Raw genomic sequence first — 18494 nt, 5'->3', positions numbered from 1 at the left:
GAGGGGGGTTCTCTCACAGCTCAGGAAAGGAGTAAGAGATCCATCTACAAAACAAGAAAAAAGATGATCACGCGTTTGCTTTTAATCATAACATAACTTACCCGGATCTCCACCCATGCAGAGTGTGAGGCTGTTTGCGATGGTAAACAGTCCACAGTCACTAGATCCCTGCTGCTGCTGTACATGTGGCCACCCGATCCAAACTGACTTTCCACTGTACTGCAGCAGTGATACGACCTGGGAACGGAAATCATGTTTATTATTAATTCCCAAAGACTCAAACACATTTAAGGTACCTTCCTCACAGCCTATGTTACTTACCGTGACCCAGTGATTGCCAGACACATTGAGAATCTGTACAAATCCCTGAGCCGGTGAGCTGAAGGAAGTCAGCTGTGTCAGGCTGGTGACAGCATACAAACCTCCCACCTGTGGGTACTGTCTACGTAGCAGAGCCTGACTGTGGTCCATCACCTCATCACCCCTCCACGTGTGTTGTCCAACACAATAAAACAAATAACTCCTAATTCTGGGCTCCCCCCACCCCCTCCCTCTTGTCCACACACCCATGAGCTGAAGTATCCTGCGTGAACTTCATTGAGAATGGCAGTCTTCTCCTCTTCATCGGTCACAACCCTACGGAGATACTCTCCATTCTTCTCAGGGACATACAGGTACTTACCTGACAGATAAAACAAAAGGAAAGATAATATTACAGTAAATACTTCAATGAGTGGAGGTTTTTAAATGAATGACCTAAAACCTATTCAAAAGAATTAGAAAAGCATTTATTATGATGCAGCCCTAAAGACCTGACACTACTGACATGTTGTGGAAAACTGTCTCTGCCTATTATAATGGTCATTTCTTACACTCCTAAGTTACATAATTTATATATATATATATATATATATATATATATATATATACATATACACACATATACACACACACACACACACACACACGTTTATCATTTATTTAAATGTCTATGTACTATGTACGTCTTCAAAATACAAAAATACAGGACGGCTTCAATAACTGTATAATAATGTATTAATATTAATTTTCGATATTTATTTATTTATTTACCTTTCAAAACGAATGTACTGGCTTTCTTTCTGATACCCCTCTTTATTCTTTGGTGGCTTTTTCAGGATACTCAGTAGCGATATACTGCTCTCAAGTGATCCATATCAATTGATAAATGTAGTTTTCTGAGTAGTTTAATAAATTTGTACTGTAAAAAGATAAATTATTTCATCACAATTGTATGACGGCGTCAATGAACTCCAACTGTCTGTCTCAAAACCAGTGGAGCAAAAGCAGTGACGCGCATAGCAACAGAACGCTGACATGTCACATGACTCAGGGGGGGAGAAATTTGGCAGGGGGGCGAAATTTGCCATGACATCGGCATACGCAACTCAACAGCGGGGTGCAGCAGAGCTGGGTCCCGATGGAGGAATCGTGTTTGTATTATTTTTTATTTCTAAACTGCAAGGCAGTGAAATAAAACCACACATACACACACACACACACAACAGCAAAGCTGTGATGGTAATACAACAGACACCACGGCAACGTGAGTGAACTGAAATTTTTAAGCGCACCGAGAGGGCGGGCTGAGGCAGTCCAGCAGAGTCAACTCCACAGCGGGGTGCAGCAGAGCCGGAGTCCGGTGGAGGATCACGTGTCTCTTTCTTTTTAAACTGCAATAGCAGAGGAAAACACAAAACAGCAACCGCTGTAAGGTTTTAAGCAGACTGCAATCGCAAAGCGATGTAGGCTGTTAAATAGAAAAAGAGTAAACACAGCGCAGTAACTGGACAGGGGTGTCTTGCCTGGACTACGTGCAGTCACACGACCAGGGCAGTGCCTACAGCGGAGTGGAGCACCGTCTACAGGCAGAGGGCAATGAGGCACCGCGAGGGCGCTATGCACACTGAGATACTAGACACCTGCCTACCGAGCACAGTGTGCACAGAGTACCGTAACCACTACGTGCACCGTGTACCATGCAGCACCGTGCACTCTTGCACTAGCTCTGTAGCAGTGGGCACCACCGTGCGCACCGAGTACAGTGCACTGTGTGCACCGTGTACCGTGCAGCACTCTGAGCTCTTGCACTATTTCTGTGGCAGTGGCCAAGCACCGTGTGCACCGTGCACCATGCGTGCTGAGCCCCGTGTGCACCGAGTATCGTGCAGCACCGTGAGCTGTTGCACTAGGTCTGAGGCAGTGGCACTGTGTGTCCCGAGCACCGTGTGCACCGAGTACCATGCACTATGTGCACCGCGTCCCGCGCAGCACTGTGCGTTCCTGCACTAGCGTTGTAGCAGTGGGTAGCAAGCACTGTGTGTACCAAGCACCGTGTACTGTGCAGTGCTGTGACTGTGCACTGATACTGAGGCGCTGGGCACCGTGTGCCATATGCACTGAGCACTTGTGTATCGAGATACATATATGTGTGCGCTGTGATACAGAAGCACTGGGGGGGCGCTACGCAAATGTGCCTACCCTAACCGCGTGGTCACACACACCTGATCAGCGCGTAGCGTGCACCAGGGGGACACAAGGGCCGAAGCCGCGGGTTTAGGGCTATCAAAAAAATAATAATTTTAAATAAACCTTATATTGTAACCAAGATAATATTGTAACCAAGTGTCATCACAATCAGAGAAGTAGTTCTCTAGATACAGTATATTTGTGCTATTCATACGAGTAGGTAAAGATGGACAGACAGACTCCATACATGTGAGTGTTTTAAACAGAATGTAAAGCAGTGCAGATTTTAAAATAAATTATTATGTCAAAAACCTGGACCGTTAGTGTGTCCCCAGTTACTACTTCTCTGATTGTGATGAAACTTGGTTACACTATTCTTTATTAAGAGTATCAGAATATGGGGGTGTAGGAGTGTCCATCTTTACCTACTCTTATGAATATCACAAATACATGTGTTTCAACTGTATCTAGAGAACTACTTACACTGTACAAAATTAAGAATTAAACATAAAATGAAATGCCTACAGGCAACAGATAATAAACACGTCTTGATGTTTATTTTCTAAACGCAAATTAAACTATATAGTAATTATAATTTAAACATGCTGAAATATTGAAAAGCTAAACACTTTGGGCCTCATGCACTAAACAGCGGTAACCAGTTTACCACACAGTAAGCCAGTTACTGCGTGCTTGTCATTTACATACAATTAGTAATGGTAATCCATGGAAATTTATTCAAATTCTCTGCCCTAATACCGTGAGGGAGGGACTTGATATAAAAAAACATTTACTTAAAGGTGCTAACTTTCCTAAGTGTCTCAGCGTGTGTTAAGTTTACAGAGTATTGCACAAATTGTGACTAGCCTGTGCAGCACGTCGAAATCGCCAGATAAGCAGCTGGAAGGTTCTTAAAAGAAAAATAAATAAATAAACCGCACACTTGCAATCCCTTTAAAAGAAACACATTTATATTTGGCCAATGTTTCGGTACCAGAGTACCTTCAAAATAAACCAGAGGGGGATAAAGGTGAAAAAAACAAATATTTGTTTTCAGTTAATTATTTTCTGTTTCTCCGCTTTGACCGTCTCAAAGCAAGACATTCCCGGTGTTACGCAAAATTCTGTATCCCCGCATGATTCTATGCCTGTGCAGATGCAGTTTTTCAAAGCTGGACGTGGATGCATGATATTCCTGTGCCCGAGTCCCGTTGTGTTCTCAAGCACTGCCATTGAGTTTTGCTGCAGTTTGCAAGAAATATTGAAAACAAGACCAAACTAATTCTGTAGCAAAATAAAACAGCACATTTAACACCACTGATTTTCTACAGTACACTCAGCCTCCTGCGTTGCTCAATACACGAAACCCTAGATTAAAAGTAACCTTATAAAACTGTATTTGTCTTTTAAAACACATTTTAATTTTATCACATGTAAATACTGTTCAGAAACATCAAGCGTTCACGTATAGCGATCTTGATCTACGCAGGCGTCAATTCCAAGGGGATATAGAATTTTATGGGGATACAGAAATCTGCGTAACACCGGGCCGCCTCCCCTCATCCTACGGAGACCCACTGAAGATGTAGCTGGTGCCGGCTGCTGCCTTCTTGGTCACTGTCATTCTGACAAAGTGAGAGCCGGATTACCTGTCCTTTGGAGTGCCCATATACTAAAATAAAGGGTGTGTAACGCGTGCAGCATTTTGCATGCTATGATGACTGGCAAATTAATCATTTAGCTCGCCTTATTCGAGCATATTATTATATTAGTGAATAGAGGGGTCACGCCTTCCTTTTTGCGCGCAGTATGGGTTTCTCTTACCACGCAGTATTTCAGGTAATTTACCACCGTTTAGTGCATGAGGCCCTTTGTGTGAATAGAGATGAAGAAAAACTAATCATGTGTATTATATATAAACCTGTCAGTGTTTAATGAAGTCAACAAATATAGCCACTTTTACTTTTAGTGCTGTATAATAGAATATACAGGCTTTCTAGCTAGAAATATAATTCTCAAAAAGGAAGGAAATTCATTTATATTCATTTATATTATTCATTCCTAAAAACAGAGATCCAACAGATCATTGGCATTGTCACTGTACCAGCTTCTTCCTCAGCCATTCATCTATAATATTGTGCAGAAGCAGTCACACCCTACTGGAAATTTGGGGGAATGTACAGTAAAAAGAGGGTCTTAAACCTGTGCAATCCTTTATCAACCTTCCATATACATACCGTACATTAACCACCTGTAGCAGGGCAGCGCCCAGCCTGTAAATAATATTGTTGTGTGGTGATTTGGTGGTGGTTGGCAGGGATGGGTTAATTTCCTATCCCTGCCAAAATACATGTGAGAATGTGGCTGGAGCTAATTGAATAATTGATAATTAGGCTCCTGCCACATGCTATAAAAAAATAAAATCCTTTGTTTGGTGGTGGGAGTTGCTGAGTGAATAGTTTGGTGGTGTGTTGCTGTATTTTTGTTAAAGGTTCAAGTTCAGTGAAGGCTCTGCCCAGCCTGAACAGTTTTGTGTTTAACTGTTTTATTTTTGCTCTGTGAGCAGTGTTTTGATTTCCTTTTGTTTATTAAACAGTGCAGCGGTGCTTTAACTGCAGTTTCCTTGTCTCTGAGTCTCTTTGCCTGCCGAATACCATCTGGGCCTGCAACGCTACCCTGTCACACCACCACATTAAATATGTGGCTTTTTGATAATGACTACTGTTGTCTGTTAAATGGAAAGACTGACTTACTTTTCTTGTTTTCAGTCTGGTAGACCAAGAATATTCTTTAGTTTGACTTAGTTATTAGACTGTATTTGCCCTTGACACTAGATTGTGTGTTTAAAAGTTATGAATGAATTATTTTTAAATAAGTATATCTGCATATCTGATATTTTTTCGTACCCATTTCTTTAGTCTGGATAACTGTATGGCATAGTGTGATGGCATTAGGTTGGATATTATGCTCAAGGACATCTGTCATCGCATGTACTAATCAAAGCAACATGTGATCTATAAATGGATGATTTGCATTAACTTTTCCCCTGTCTTTGATAGAACTGATGGCTACTGTTTTACAATGATTGAAGAAGACGAATCTGGGACTCCTATGGTGACTTCAGGGTGCCTTGGATGGGAAGGCTCTGACTTCCAGTGCCGGGTGAGTACCAAGTAAGACTAAGCCTTAAATACATGGTATCCAGGTTTTAAGTCCAGTTATTTTCACTTTTAGTAAAGGGATCTTTCTAAATGCACTTGAAATTATTTATCACCACTATTTCTGTTGACATTTTTGCATCTCCAAGAACTGACATGATGAGTATGGGAGGTGCTGGTTAATTGCTAGGTCATATCTTTAAAGGCTAATTCTACAGAAGCTAACTATACACATTGCTTTAGAACCATTTGCACTCCCTGCATACCTATTTCATGCCTTGCGGTAAGTGGAAAGTGGTATATGTACATGAGAATATACAGCCAGGCAAAAATTAAATGTGACTGCCCAGATATACAGGATACTAACTATTAACTGTTCTGCTTATACATGGGGGACATTGGGGGACATTATTATGGGGTAGGCTAAACATATCATCAAGTTTCCCTTTAAAGCTTGTAAAAATGCTCATAACTGGAATTTAAATGTATATATAAACACATTTCTGTAATTCATTTTAGGACACACCAAAATTCTATCAGAGAAGAACAATCAAATGCTGTACAGATGAAAATTACTGCAATAAAGACCTCCATCCTACCCTGCCACCTCAAAAAACACCAAGTAAGAAAAATTGCTTGTAGCCTTTGAAAAATACCATTGAATTGAAGCCTGTGCCTGTCAGGGTTCTGGGGTTTCAAACGGGCCATTGGGACAGCTTTCGATTAATAGTAAACACAGCTGTGTGCATAGTGTTTTTCTGAAACACTAATCACTGTTGTTATAAAATTAATTCAACATTGGGGTTATTGATCCTTCATGTTTCTACTGACAGTATTCAAACTAATCAAGGTAGACAATAATTTTCTGTAACAACTAAGCTATGATAATTGAGAGTAGTGTGTTTGATCTGAATCACTTTCTGAGAAGGCTTCTTCTCCATTGACAATGTAACGAATGTCGTTCTACGATTTATATGTTGGATTGGAGTTTGTCACCCCCTCCCCTTGTTGATCAGGTGTTAATGGCTCCTAATGCACTTATTGGCTTCTGTTGTTCTAAGTGTTATATGCATGAAGGGCTGTACACAGATACTGTCTACCCTTAGGCAAAATGAAATTGGATAAAGAGGGAATTTAAAGTTAGTATTGGATGCCTTAAGGACATAGTGTCATTAAGTATTTTAGGTGAGAAGCATTGTCAGGGTCAAAAGCTCTGTCCACACTGCATAACCAACTACTCCACGCAACTCACCAACTACTCCATGCAACTCCTCGTCCAGGCCCTGGTACTCTCCCACCTAGACTACTGCAACTCCCTCCTGGCCAGCCTCCCTGTGTCTGCCACCCGTCCGCTCCAGCTCATCCAGAACTCCCCTGCTCGCCTGGTGTTCTCTCTGCCTCACTTCTCCCATGCTACTCCACTGTTCCGCTCACTCCACTGGCTCCGATCACCGCTCGCATCCAGTTCAAGACTCTTGTACTCGCCTACCGATGCCTGGACTAGACTGCACCCAGCTACCTCCAGACCCTCATCTCTCTCTACACCCGACCTCTCCGCTCCGCCTGTACTAGAAGACTGGCTGTACCTCCTCTATGCTCCCCTGCCTCCAGAGCCCGCTCCTTCTCCACCCTTGCCCCGCAGTGGTGGAACGACCTTCCTACGGATGTCAGGACTGCCCAGTCCCTGACCACCTTTCGGCGCCTCCTCAAGACACACCTCTTCAGACAACACCTGTAAAACTTAACTCTTCCCTTCTGGACAGTATAGCACTCTGCCTTTAATGCACTTATCTGCTCCCTATTTTACTGTATTTAATCCTGCACCCCAATCTGTAGTATTTTGTATTTCACTTGCACTCGTATCTAACCCTGATGTATCTATCAACACTGTTATCTGCTCCTGAACTGCCCCGATATCAAATCGTACTGTGTTTTGTATTTGCTCTTATTAGGACTGAAGTCATTGTATTTTGTATCTTGCTCTTAATTGTAGTGTAATTCTTGATATGTATTTTTTGTATACAACTGTAAGTCGCCCTGGGTAAGGGTTATAAATAATAATAATAACCGATCTCGAGAACCATACTCAAAATCATTTTAAATAATCCAGCTCAAAGCGTCCACACTAAAGTACCATTTCACTATTAAAATAGTCAGGTTCCTAGCAGTACAATGGACTGTGGGACTGAATATGACATTATCCCACCATGCACTGTATTTTATGTTTATAACCTGGAAAATATGGAGCCCGTGCCCACGGAAGACATAGCACCACTTAGCATGAACGTCATGGCTTTGTTTCTTAAACACAAGGTACATTTTATCATAATGTGTGCATTTCTTTTTGAACTTGGAAGTAATTCCTTGACTGATTTCATCACTTCAGATATCAAAGTGCCTTGATTTCGGCATCTGATCACGTCACTCCATGATCTACCATTTTATAACAAGCCTCAGAAATTGTATACTGTACATCAGTATTGATAGTCACTCTCAACCCCTTCAGTCACCTGTTCTGTACTGTATTTGTCCACATGCCAAAACATATCAGAAAGCATTTTGGGATATTGTAGAATACACAAAAAAATGTAGTTCGGTATTACAGCGTCCTCACTTCTGACAAACCGCAGAACCCGATGTGATCTATTTTATAAACGGACTCGAGACTACCCTGAGGTGGTCTCGAGTCCGGTTCTCGAAAACAGTATTAAACGCTGTGTAGTGTAGACGCTAACCATGTTTAGCACTTTTAAGCCTGTTTAAAGGCAACTAATATGGTTTTAAGACAGGGCCAAAGGCACTCCCATTTACTTTTCAAACGTCAGAACCTAACACCCTCTGGCTGGTTTTGTTTCTATATTTCTAATGTAATCTTTGGCCCCCACTAAATTTGGCCGTATCTGCATATATATATATATATATATTAATGGTCTTCATTGTTTTCACCAACGTGTTTGAGCAAAAAAGGAACATGTCTGGATCATTACCAAACCCCCTGCCAAATAGCAACATCCAGTTTTGCTTGGGAACAACTCCTTGGTCATGCCCGTGACCCTCCTGAAAGGACAGGCAGGGGAGTGGACAACTTCCTGTTTCTGAAACATCTTGCTTTCTTGAGGCAGACAGAAATGTTTTTTGACAACAGAACAAACGCAAATCCTGAGCAACTGATAAGACATGAAAATAAAGATGACCACAGAAATTACATCCGAGAAGCTAATAGTACTCATATGATTTGACATATAGCGGGTGTAAAGAATCCTGAGGTGTACACCAGACTGGGTTTTGTATCCTTGCAGTGTATTCTTTGTACCCTGCTCCTATACACATAACTGACGTTAGGATGCCATACCATTATGACATGTAAGGGTTAGATATCTGGTGAAAAACAGATGTATATCTTTCACACTAGAAGAGATTATAACCTCTTCGTACAGCAGTGGCTACATTACTGGTGTGCAGAAATACACTAGAAAGAGTAAAATATTGCTTCAATAGACATCAGACAGAAATTGGAATACTCTGTATAGTAGGCCTTGTGAAACATCTATGAAGAATTTTAATTAAAAAAGAGGAGAAAAAGAGTGTAAGCTAGAGCAAAAGAAGCTTGTTCTCCTGATTTTAGCGTCCTGTTAAACAGCATGGATGGTGACCACCATGTCTGGCTCCCTGGGTATAGACCTAGTGATGAATGAGTTAATGGGGAGAAGGCTGTGGGAGGACAGGCATGTCCCAGCCTCAGATTTAAGCATTCACATTCCTTTGTGAATCCAAAAATATTCCTAAAGCTTTGGTGAGAAAAAATACATACCAGTATATACTGACAGTATTCCGGAAAAGATTGAAAAGGGTAGATTTCCAGTATACTGTATGTTGTCATTGGTACAGTATGAAACTGCATGTTGTCATTGGTACAGTATGAAAGTGCATGTTGTCATTGGTACAGTATGAAACTGCATGTTGTCATTGGTACAGTATGAAAGTGCATGTTGGCATTGGTACAGTATGAAAGTGCATGTTGTCATTGGTACAGTATGAAACTGCATGTTGTCATTGGTACAGTATGAAACTGCATGTTGTCATTGGTACAGTATGAAACTGCATGTTGTCATTGGTACAGTATGAAACTGCATGTTGTCATTGGTACAGTATGAAACTGCATGTTGTCATTGGTACAGTATGAAACTGCATGTTGTCATTGGTACAGTATGAAACTGCATGTTGTCATTGGTACAGTATGAAACTGCATGTTGTCATTGGTACAGTATGAAACTGCAGTTTATAAATAGGCTGATGTGCACCACTACTAGAGTGGTGCTCCAGTAGAGTCTGTCATGAAATATAAAAATGTGCTAAAAATGTAACTCTTGAATTTCTACAGGAAAGGCAAAGCAGTATAATGTTGGACACCCAAATTATGAGGCCAGTAGTGGCTATTTCAAAAATTATTTTTAAAAATAATGACCGTAAGTGCTTTTTGTGTGATGGATATAACTTTAAAACACATGGGCGTCTATTTAATTTATCTAAATAGCAGATAATTACAATACTTCTATTGTTTAAATAATTCAGATAGGACCCTGCTGAGATAGACATACAATACAAAGACTGACATGCACCTTTTAGATGAGTTTTAGAACTGTGGTGCACAAAGATCCCGACTGTAATCTTAAATCAGGTGCAGTATTTAGATCCACCTGTGTTCAGATCGACTGAATGGACCAAAGGGTTGCTAAGTGTGTGCCTACAAATTATCTTAAAAAAAGGCTGGAGCCTATTGCAGAATAAGGGCATTGTTGGGGTGAAATAGTGAAGTCCATGCTCAAACCCAATTACATAGTTGTTTTAACAACTGTCCCCATAACAGTAAGTCTGTGGTAATCTAGTGGAAATGCGTAATGAAGTTAGGATATGCACATATATTTTCAGAACGAAGCAATTACTGGTTAAAACTGCAATACCCAATATTGGGGCAAAGGCGGGTTTAGTCCTGGTAAGTAAGGTAGAGGTAACTGTACTGAGGAACACTTCTTTTTAATATATTACCGTGAAACAGCTTTCCCACCCTAAGGTTACAGTTTTAGGAAGGCAAACGATGAAGGAATGAAACAGAGACTAACAGGAGTAGATTGGAGTAAAATAGAGAAAACATCCATGGAAAAAGGATGGCTGTTTTGTTTTTAAATGTAGTACTAGAGGCGCAAAACAATTACATCCCAAAAGTAGACAAATGTAAATCTAAAACAAAATGGTTTAATAGATCAATTTAAAAAAATATTGAGAGAAAAGGCATGTTATAGAGCGTTTAAAAGGGACCAAGAACAAAGTACACAGAAAGAGTACTTGGAACTACAAACACAAGTCAAAAAGGAAGTTAGAAAGGCCAAGAGAGAGATAGAAATGAGCATTGCTAAGGGGGCTAAAACCAATTCCAAAAAGTTTTTCCAATATTATAACAGCAAGAGAACATTCAAACAGGAGGTAAAATGTCTAAGAGATACAAATAGCAAAATCATGGATGAAGAGAAAAAAATAGCAAATATATTAAATTATTACTTTTCACAAGTTTTTCCAAAGGAGGATACAGGCAACATGCCCCACATGTCGACCTGTTCCTATCCAGTTTTAAATAACTTTAGCATAACAGAGGCAGAAGTGTTAAAGGGACTAGGAGCTCTTAAAATAAACAAATCCCCTGGGCTAGATGAGATCCTCCCAATAGTACTCAAAGAAATGAAAGAAGTTCTTTACAAACCACTAACCAAGATCATGCAACAGTCTCTTGACATAGGGGTTGTACTGACACACTGGAGAATTGCAAACGTAATACCGATCCACAAAAAGGGAGACAAAACGGAACCAGGTAACTACAGACCAATAAGCCTGACTTCTATTATATGTAAACTTATGGAAACTATAATAAGATCCAAAATGGAAAATAACCTATATTGTAACAGTATCCTGGGAGACAGTCAGCATGGTTTTAGGAAAGGGAGATCGTGTCTTACTAACCTGCTTGACCTTTTTGAGGATGCAACATCGACAATGGATAACTGTAAAGCACATGACATGGTTTATTTAGATTTCCAGAAAGCTTTTGACAAAGTCCCGCATAAAAGATTAATTTTCAAACTGAACACAGTAGGGATTCAAGGAAATGCATGCACATGGATTAGGGAGTGGTTAACATGTAGAAAACAGAAAGTACTGACTTGAGGAGAAACCTCAAAATGGAGCAAAGTAACCAGTGGAGTACCACATGGATCAGTATTAGGTCCTCTGCTATTCCTAATCTACATTAATGACTTAGATTCTGGTATACTAAACCAAATTTGTTAAATTTGCAGACAGCACAAAAATAGGAGGAGTGGCAAACACTGTTGCAGCAGCAAAAGTCATCCAAAATTATTATTATTATTTATTTCTTAGAAGACGCCCTTATCCAGGGCGAATTACAATTGTTACCACATCACATCATTTTTACATACAATTACATAATTTTTTACACATTATTTTTACATACAATTACCCATTTATACAGTTGGGTTTTTACTGTAGCAATCTAGGTAATGTACCTTGCTCAATGGTACAGCAGCAGTGTCCCTACCTGGGATTGAACCCACGACCCTCCGGTCAAGAGTCCAGAGCCCTACCCACTATTCCACACTGCTGCCCAAAATGATCTAGACAGCATTCAGAACTGGGCAGACACATGGCAAATTACATTTAATAGAGAAAAGTGTAAGGTACTGCACGCAGGCAATACAAATGTGCATTATAAATATCATATGGGAGATACTGAAATTGAAGAAGGAATCTATGAAAAAGACCTAGGAGTTTATGTTGACTCAGAAATGTCTTCATCTAGACAATGTGGGGAAGCTATAAGAAAGGCCAACAAGATGCTCAGATATATAGAGAAGTAATGTTAAAACTTTACAATGCATTAGTAAGACCTCATCTAGAATATTGTGTTCAGTTCTGGTAACCTTGCTACAAAAAGGATATTGCTGCTCTAGAAAGAGTGCAAAGAAGAGCGACCAGAATTATTCTGGGTTTAAAAGGCATGTCATATGCAGACAGGCTAAAAGAATTGAATCTATTCAGTCTTGAACAAAGAAGACTACGCGGCGATCTGATTTCAAGCATTCAAAATTCTAAAAGGTATAGACAATGTCAATCCAAGGGACTTTTTTGACCTGAAAAAAGAAACAAGGACCAGGGATCACAAATGGAGATTAGATAAAGGGGCATTCAGAACAGAGAAGAGGTACTTTTTTACACAGAGAATTGTGAGGGTTTGGAACCAACTCCCCAGTAATGTTGTTGAAGCTGACACCCTGGGATCCTTCAAGAAGCTGCTTGATGAGATTCTGGGATCAATAAGCTTCTAACAACCAAACAAGCAAGATGGGCCGAATGGGCTGAATGGCCTCCTCTCGTTTGTAAACTTTCTTATGTTCTTGTGTTCTAATGCCAGGTTTGTACATTTGTTTGTTCTACGAAGCATTTTTCCTCATTCAGACTGATAGGTAATGACATTTTAAAATGTTACAAACCACACATTTTACAATGAAATGAGTGGCTTACAGAAAATGCTAAACTCTTAATAAACCATGAAATGTAGCCTTCAGCCTGGCTTGACAGCCCTCTCTATCATAAAGAGACACCTTCCTCCTGTGACTTCTGCAGTTACAGCCCCTGCATACACAGTGATGGCACAGATATCCATTCACCTGCTATTCACAAAACGATAGGCAGAACACTGTTTTTGCTCTACACACCACATCAATATTTACTTTTAAGACTGCTGTCACTCATGTTGGTGTTTATATTACCAATGGCTGGGGAGCATTAAAGACAGATTAAAACCAGAACCAGTGTGACTTGTTTTATGAAGCGATACACAAAGTGTATTCAGTAAATGGAATGTTGTGGTGATGTTGGTCGTGGTGTGGAGGGGGTCATCTGTCTTTTACAGAGAGTGCATTATAGTAAGAGAAGATTCTGTCAGAAACCTGCAGCTCTCTGGGTTTTCATTCGTCGTAGGTCTGAAACACAATAGCACTATTTCAGGGGTGAGATCAATACAGATAGCATTTGCACCCTATTCAGAACTAACTGTTGGATCAGTGCTGGTGACTAGGATATAAAACCCAGGAGTGTGAAAAGGCAATTGGGCTTTGTAATCACCACCATCTCTCTCAGGAATTGTTACCTTACAGCTGACACCTCTAGTTTGCCGTCTTGTTTCAAAGGCTTTCTGCATGCTTTCTGAAGATATTCACAAGCTCCTGGTTTGTACTGTTTGGAGAAAGGACCAACATTATGTGTTGGTCCTATTTTGTAGTCTTATGGATATGTAATAGATATATTTTACTGAGGAAAAGATGTTCTTATTATCTGCTGTATAACAAAAGCAAACAAACAGTAGAATAATTAGATACAACACAGAAAATAGATGGATTAGACATTATATTAATACTGTAATTATTGTGAACAAGTGATGAGGTCTATGGGTAATAGCACAGACATTCTTCAGTGCTTAAAATATTTCCTAGCATGAAGCAACAGATGAGATTATTCCAAGGAAAGTGTACCTAAACATATTTGTCTTTTTTCACAGATTATGTTGATGGAAATATTCATCATATGGCCCTGCTGATCTCAGTGACTGTATGCAGTATAATACTGGCTCTGATCATCATATTCTGTTACTTCAGGTCAGTAAAGTAGTCTCCAGCTAAGAGCACAGCCCTTGGGAAGCAAGTGAAATGTTCTCTTAGCCGAAGTGTTCTTTAAGACAGAGTTGACCACCATGTAACGGCGTCAAGCTCTGGGGTGCCAGATAGTAATAAATGTCCTATCAAATTATTTAACTTAACCACATTACCAGGACCAGAAAACCAGAAAACCCATTATCCTATTCAAGTCCTATATCAACCAGAGAAAAAGGGGACTAGTAATTAATTGAATGATCAAACAAGTTGCTTATGAGGTAAAATATATATATATATATATTTAGATGGCTCCAGCTTTAAGTCCATTTACCCCAAAATAATGAAACCAAATTATAAACAAAATAAAAAACAAGTTTTACAGAACAAAGAAACAAAACATGTACAGAACAAAATATTAATTAACCAAACATAAAAATAACAGTTAATTGCTATGGTAGTAACAAACAGTACACAACAATGAACAGCTTTTCATCCCTATTGGAAACCTGCTTTAAATACGGTCCTTCCAAGAGACAAACTAACTTTACCATCGTGTTACCAAAGACACCTCTTTAGTAATCAACACCAGTGGTTGCGGGAATATACCCTCACGAGCCAATTTACACTATTAAACTGCAAGCCGGGTTTCAATAGTCTCAGCAAACACACACACAACGCAATATACATACCCAACAATTAATCAACAAAGCAAAAGTTAATTAACAATTTACTAAAATAAAATACAGAAACAAAAAAAACAGTATACTAAAAAGCAATATTTATAATTATTTACTGGTCAAAACAAAATAAATAAATAGAAGAAAAATAATAAAGTACGGAAAATAACACACGAGTCTGTAACACACAAGGATTGGCGGTAATTCTATAGCAGTTCTGATAGACAGAGTAATGTTCATTTAATATGCTGCAAGTCAGTTATATTCGAATTATTTTCTCTTCCTTACAGCGACTGAATTGGATATTGAACCAGTCACAAAAATGTCAATTTCCCTTTAGCAATCGAAACAACGATGTGGGAATCCTTTCAATGACCTAAAACCAAACTCCCCAATTTCAAAGCTGTACGACCTGTTCCGCTGGAACAAACAGGTTAGTTAACCTTGTTTGTTCACCTGGCCTCCGGCACGTAGTTTGTTCCAAATACTTGGCAAGTAGTTTAGTCAACGTTTTCCTCATGCAGCCGCTGATAATATAGAAAACTTTTTCCTTTTCAAAATTGTTTCGTTCGAACACGCCATCAGTCACAGCACTCAGCTCCAAACTTCCTGATGACATCACACAATGCCTTCCATCCCAGACTGCATAGCAAACAGGAACCGCCAACCTCCATACAGCACCCGTAGTGACCTCCAGCAAGCCCTCTCAACAAGCTAATTGTTCAGCTTTTATACGCAAGTGGCTCTCTGTTAAACGTACAGTCTCGATATGTCATGTTTGCCACAACCAGACACAATATGAATCAATAAATAAATCAATATGTATTACTTGTCATGATGCATGTGCATCAACATATGAAATGAACAGAATAAGAGAAAAGAAATAGGCGAGTGTATGTTAATAAACTATAATAATAAAGTAACAGACAAAGTAACGTTAATAAACAAACTGTCAAACTACATTAACACAGCACCCCTACACATGTTAAAACACGCAGCAGCAGCTCTAGATTAATTATGAATGTACACAATTTAACAGAACGGTGAAGCAACTCACGAGAACTGAAAACACCAAATTGCTTGGTGACTTGTGTCTGATTCAGGTTTCTTTCAGGAGCTTGAACAATTTCCAACTTATTGTAGCAAGCGTTTCGTTGTTTGTTTACATGCCATTTTGTAGTGATGCGGTGCATTTGTGGAAATCAGAATCCAAAATGAGGCAATGATATGATGGTGGTTCTGCAAAGCTTGAATAGACCAATCAGTGTGCCTCAAGACATTCTCGCGATGACAAGTCACATTTGAAAAGATTGAATAAACCATTTAAATTTAAGTTTGATGATGATGAGTTATCAGGTTACAAAACATTACTGTATCTGTTGTGAACGAATCACTAGCGGTGCCAAAAAGGTGTTCTTTTAAGCGACGTTTCTGTTCCTTTAGCCAGAGCATTTACAATGGGAAGAATCAATTCCACCACAAACGTGTTCTCTTAGGCAAAGTGTTCTCAGGAGGTGTTCCTATACACGGAGACTGATACTGAGATACTGTATAAAGCTCCAACAGTCCTTAAACTTAAAAACACACCTGTTTAAACATGGAAAATATCACAGTTTTTTTTGTATGTTTGCCACATGCTAAAAAACACATTCCAGTCCTAACTAAAATACCCTCTGTGAGAGTATTAATTCTATAAGCCTACTGTGTCTTGGCTCGCCTCTCAACTATATTTAATCCTTGTAAAGCTCACTTTCTGTACAACAGGCCCCCCACTGTTAATCACGTAAATGCTTTACACCTGTGTGTCTTAAAAGTAATAAATAATCTTTTTTTTTTTTTTTCAACCCTCAGTTAACTGATAGACCGATAAACCAGCAGAATGGCAGCTCTAGAGAGCAGACAGTAAAGACAGAATCATTTAAAACAACAATAATCTTTTTATATATATATATATACTTTATCCATTGAATTCTCATCTTATTGGGCATTTCCCAGTATGTTTGTGCCAGTTAATGTGGAAGTTGATGGGTGGTGACAATCAGTTTAGTTTTAAAACATGTTACACTCGACCAAGAAATTGAAATTTGATTGCATCAAATTCAATTACCTATATTCACCACCCCAATAGAAATTTTAATTGTTTCATATTGTTGTTGACATATATTGGCAATACAACCATGTACCACCCTCTTTGTGTTGTATTACTTGATCATGCAACAGCTGTCATTTTGAGGAGGCACTGTATGTTTGATTAAACGCTTATGGCTAGATTCACAAAGCTTTTTACTGCAAATCATCATTAGCTTGACTTTGTCAGTTCAGGAAAAATACACCCAAACCAGATATAGACTGATCAGACATTTAATATATGTGTAATAGTTTTAAAATCATCAAAAAAATCCTTTCAGTTACAAAATCTGCCTGTATTCATTTTGAGTAAAAAGCAGAAAGCATTTTTGAGTAAAAAGCAGTAAAAAGGCATTTAATAGGCTCTGCTAGGACTTTTTTTTAACCCATTTAGAATTTGGGTCATCATGTCAATATACTTTTTCAATGTATGTAATGTTGTTTCTCTTTCAGGTATAAGAGGCAGGAGTCTAGGCCTCATTACAGCATTGGACTTGAGCAAGAGGAGATGTATATCCCTCCAGGGGAATCTCTGATAGACCTCATTGAACTGTCTCAGAGCTCAGGCAGTGGATCCGGTCTCCCTCTACTGGTAAAACCTAGTTACTTTCATTCATTGTTCACTTGTAGCATTGTTACCTCTATACTGTATGTGCCCTCTCTATTAGGCTTATTGTTATCGCCTTGTTTAACACATTTTTTTGTCATAAAAAAACAAAACTAAACAGAAACAGTGTTTATTAAGAATGCAAACAGTTAGGATTGACTGATGTGCATGCTGACCAGATCATTATAAAATAAATAGATCTGCATATTTCTTGCATGAAAGAAATAACATAATGTAGAAAATATTATTTCTAGATTTTTCAAATGTTGAGATATGCAAGCTATTAATAATTATAAGTATACTGTTGAAAGGAGTATAACCTGGTAATCAGTTAGCACGTGCAATTCAATACACACAGACCATACAGTAACAGTTTACTGACAGACAGCATCAAAGTGTTCATATAATCTAGGAGAAAACACTCTTGTGCAGTGGTAGCATATATATTTTGATGGAAGATCAGAAATCTATAGGAACTGCATAGTTGATGACTGCATTGTGTTCAGTTTCAGAAAATGTCAAATCCTGTTCGCTTACAAGAAAGATTTTCTATACGTTAATAAGGGTGTAAGGTTGGCTGTCTGTAGTGTGGGTGCGTATTCACTGCTGACAGAGCTAGACGGAGGTTGTAGTTGACACGCCCCCCCTGGCAAACAGACTGCTCATGTGACACTACCACAGCTATGGTAGCACACAG

General features: G+C 39.2%; 1 protein-coding gene across 2 annotated transcripts in view; it reads left to right on the top strand.

The window, feature by feature from the left end:
• The window catches only part of LOC117420858 (bone morphogenetic protein receptor type-1B-like), a 150645-nt gene that overhangs the window by 78592 nt on the left and 53559 nt on the right, over positions 1-18494 (top strand). For both annotated transcript variants that reach the window (XM_059026130.1, XM_034034562.3), the window contains exons 3-6: positions 5568-5670; positions 6186-6288; positions 14293-14389; positions 17644-17782. In XM_059026130.1, the coding sequence (XP_058882113.1) occupies positions 5568-5670; positions 6186-6288; positions 14293-14389; positions 17644-17782 (442 nt within the window). The remainder of the gene's footprint in view (positions 1-5567; positions 5671-6185; positions 6289-14292; positions 14390-17643; positions 17783-18494) is intronic.

This window comes from Acipenser ruthenus, chromosome 1 (assembly GCF_902713425.1).
Source record: "Acipenser ruthenus chromosome 1, fAciRut3.2 maternal haplotype, whole genome shotgun sequence".
Classification (NCBI taxonomy): domain Eukaryota; kingdom Metazoa; phylum Chordata; class Actinopteri; order Acipenseriformes; family Acipenseridae; genus Acipenser; species Acipenser ruthenus.
This window is presented reverse-complemented; position numbering and strand designations above follow the sequence as displayed.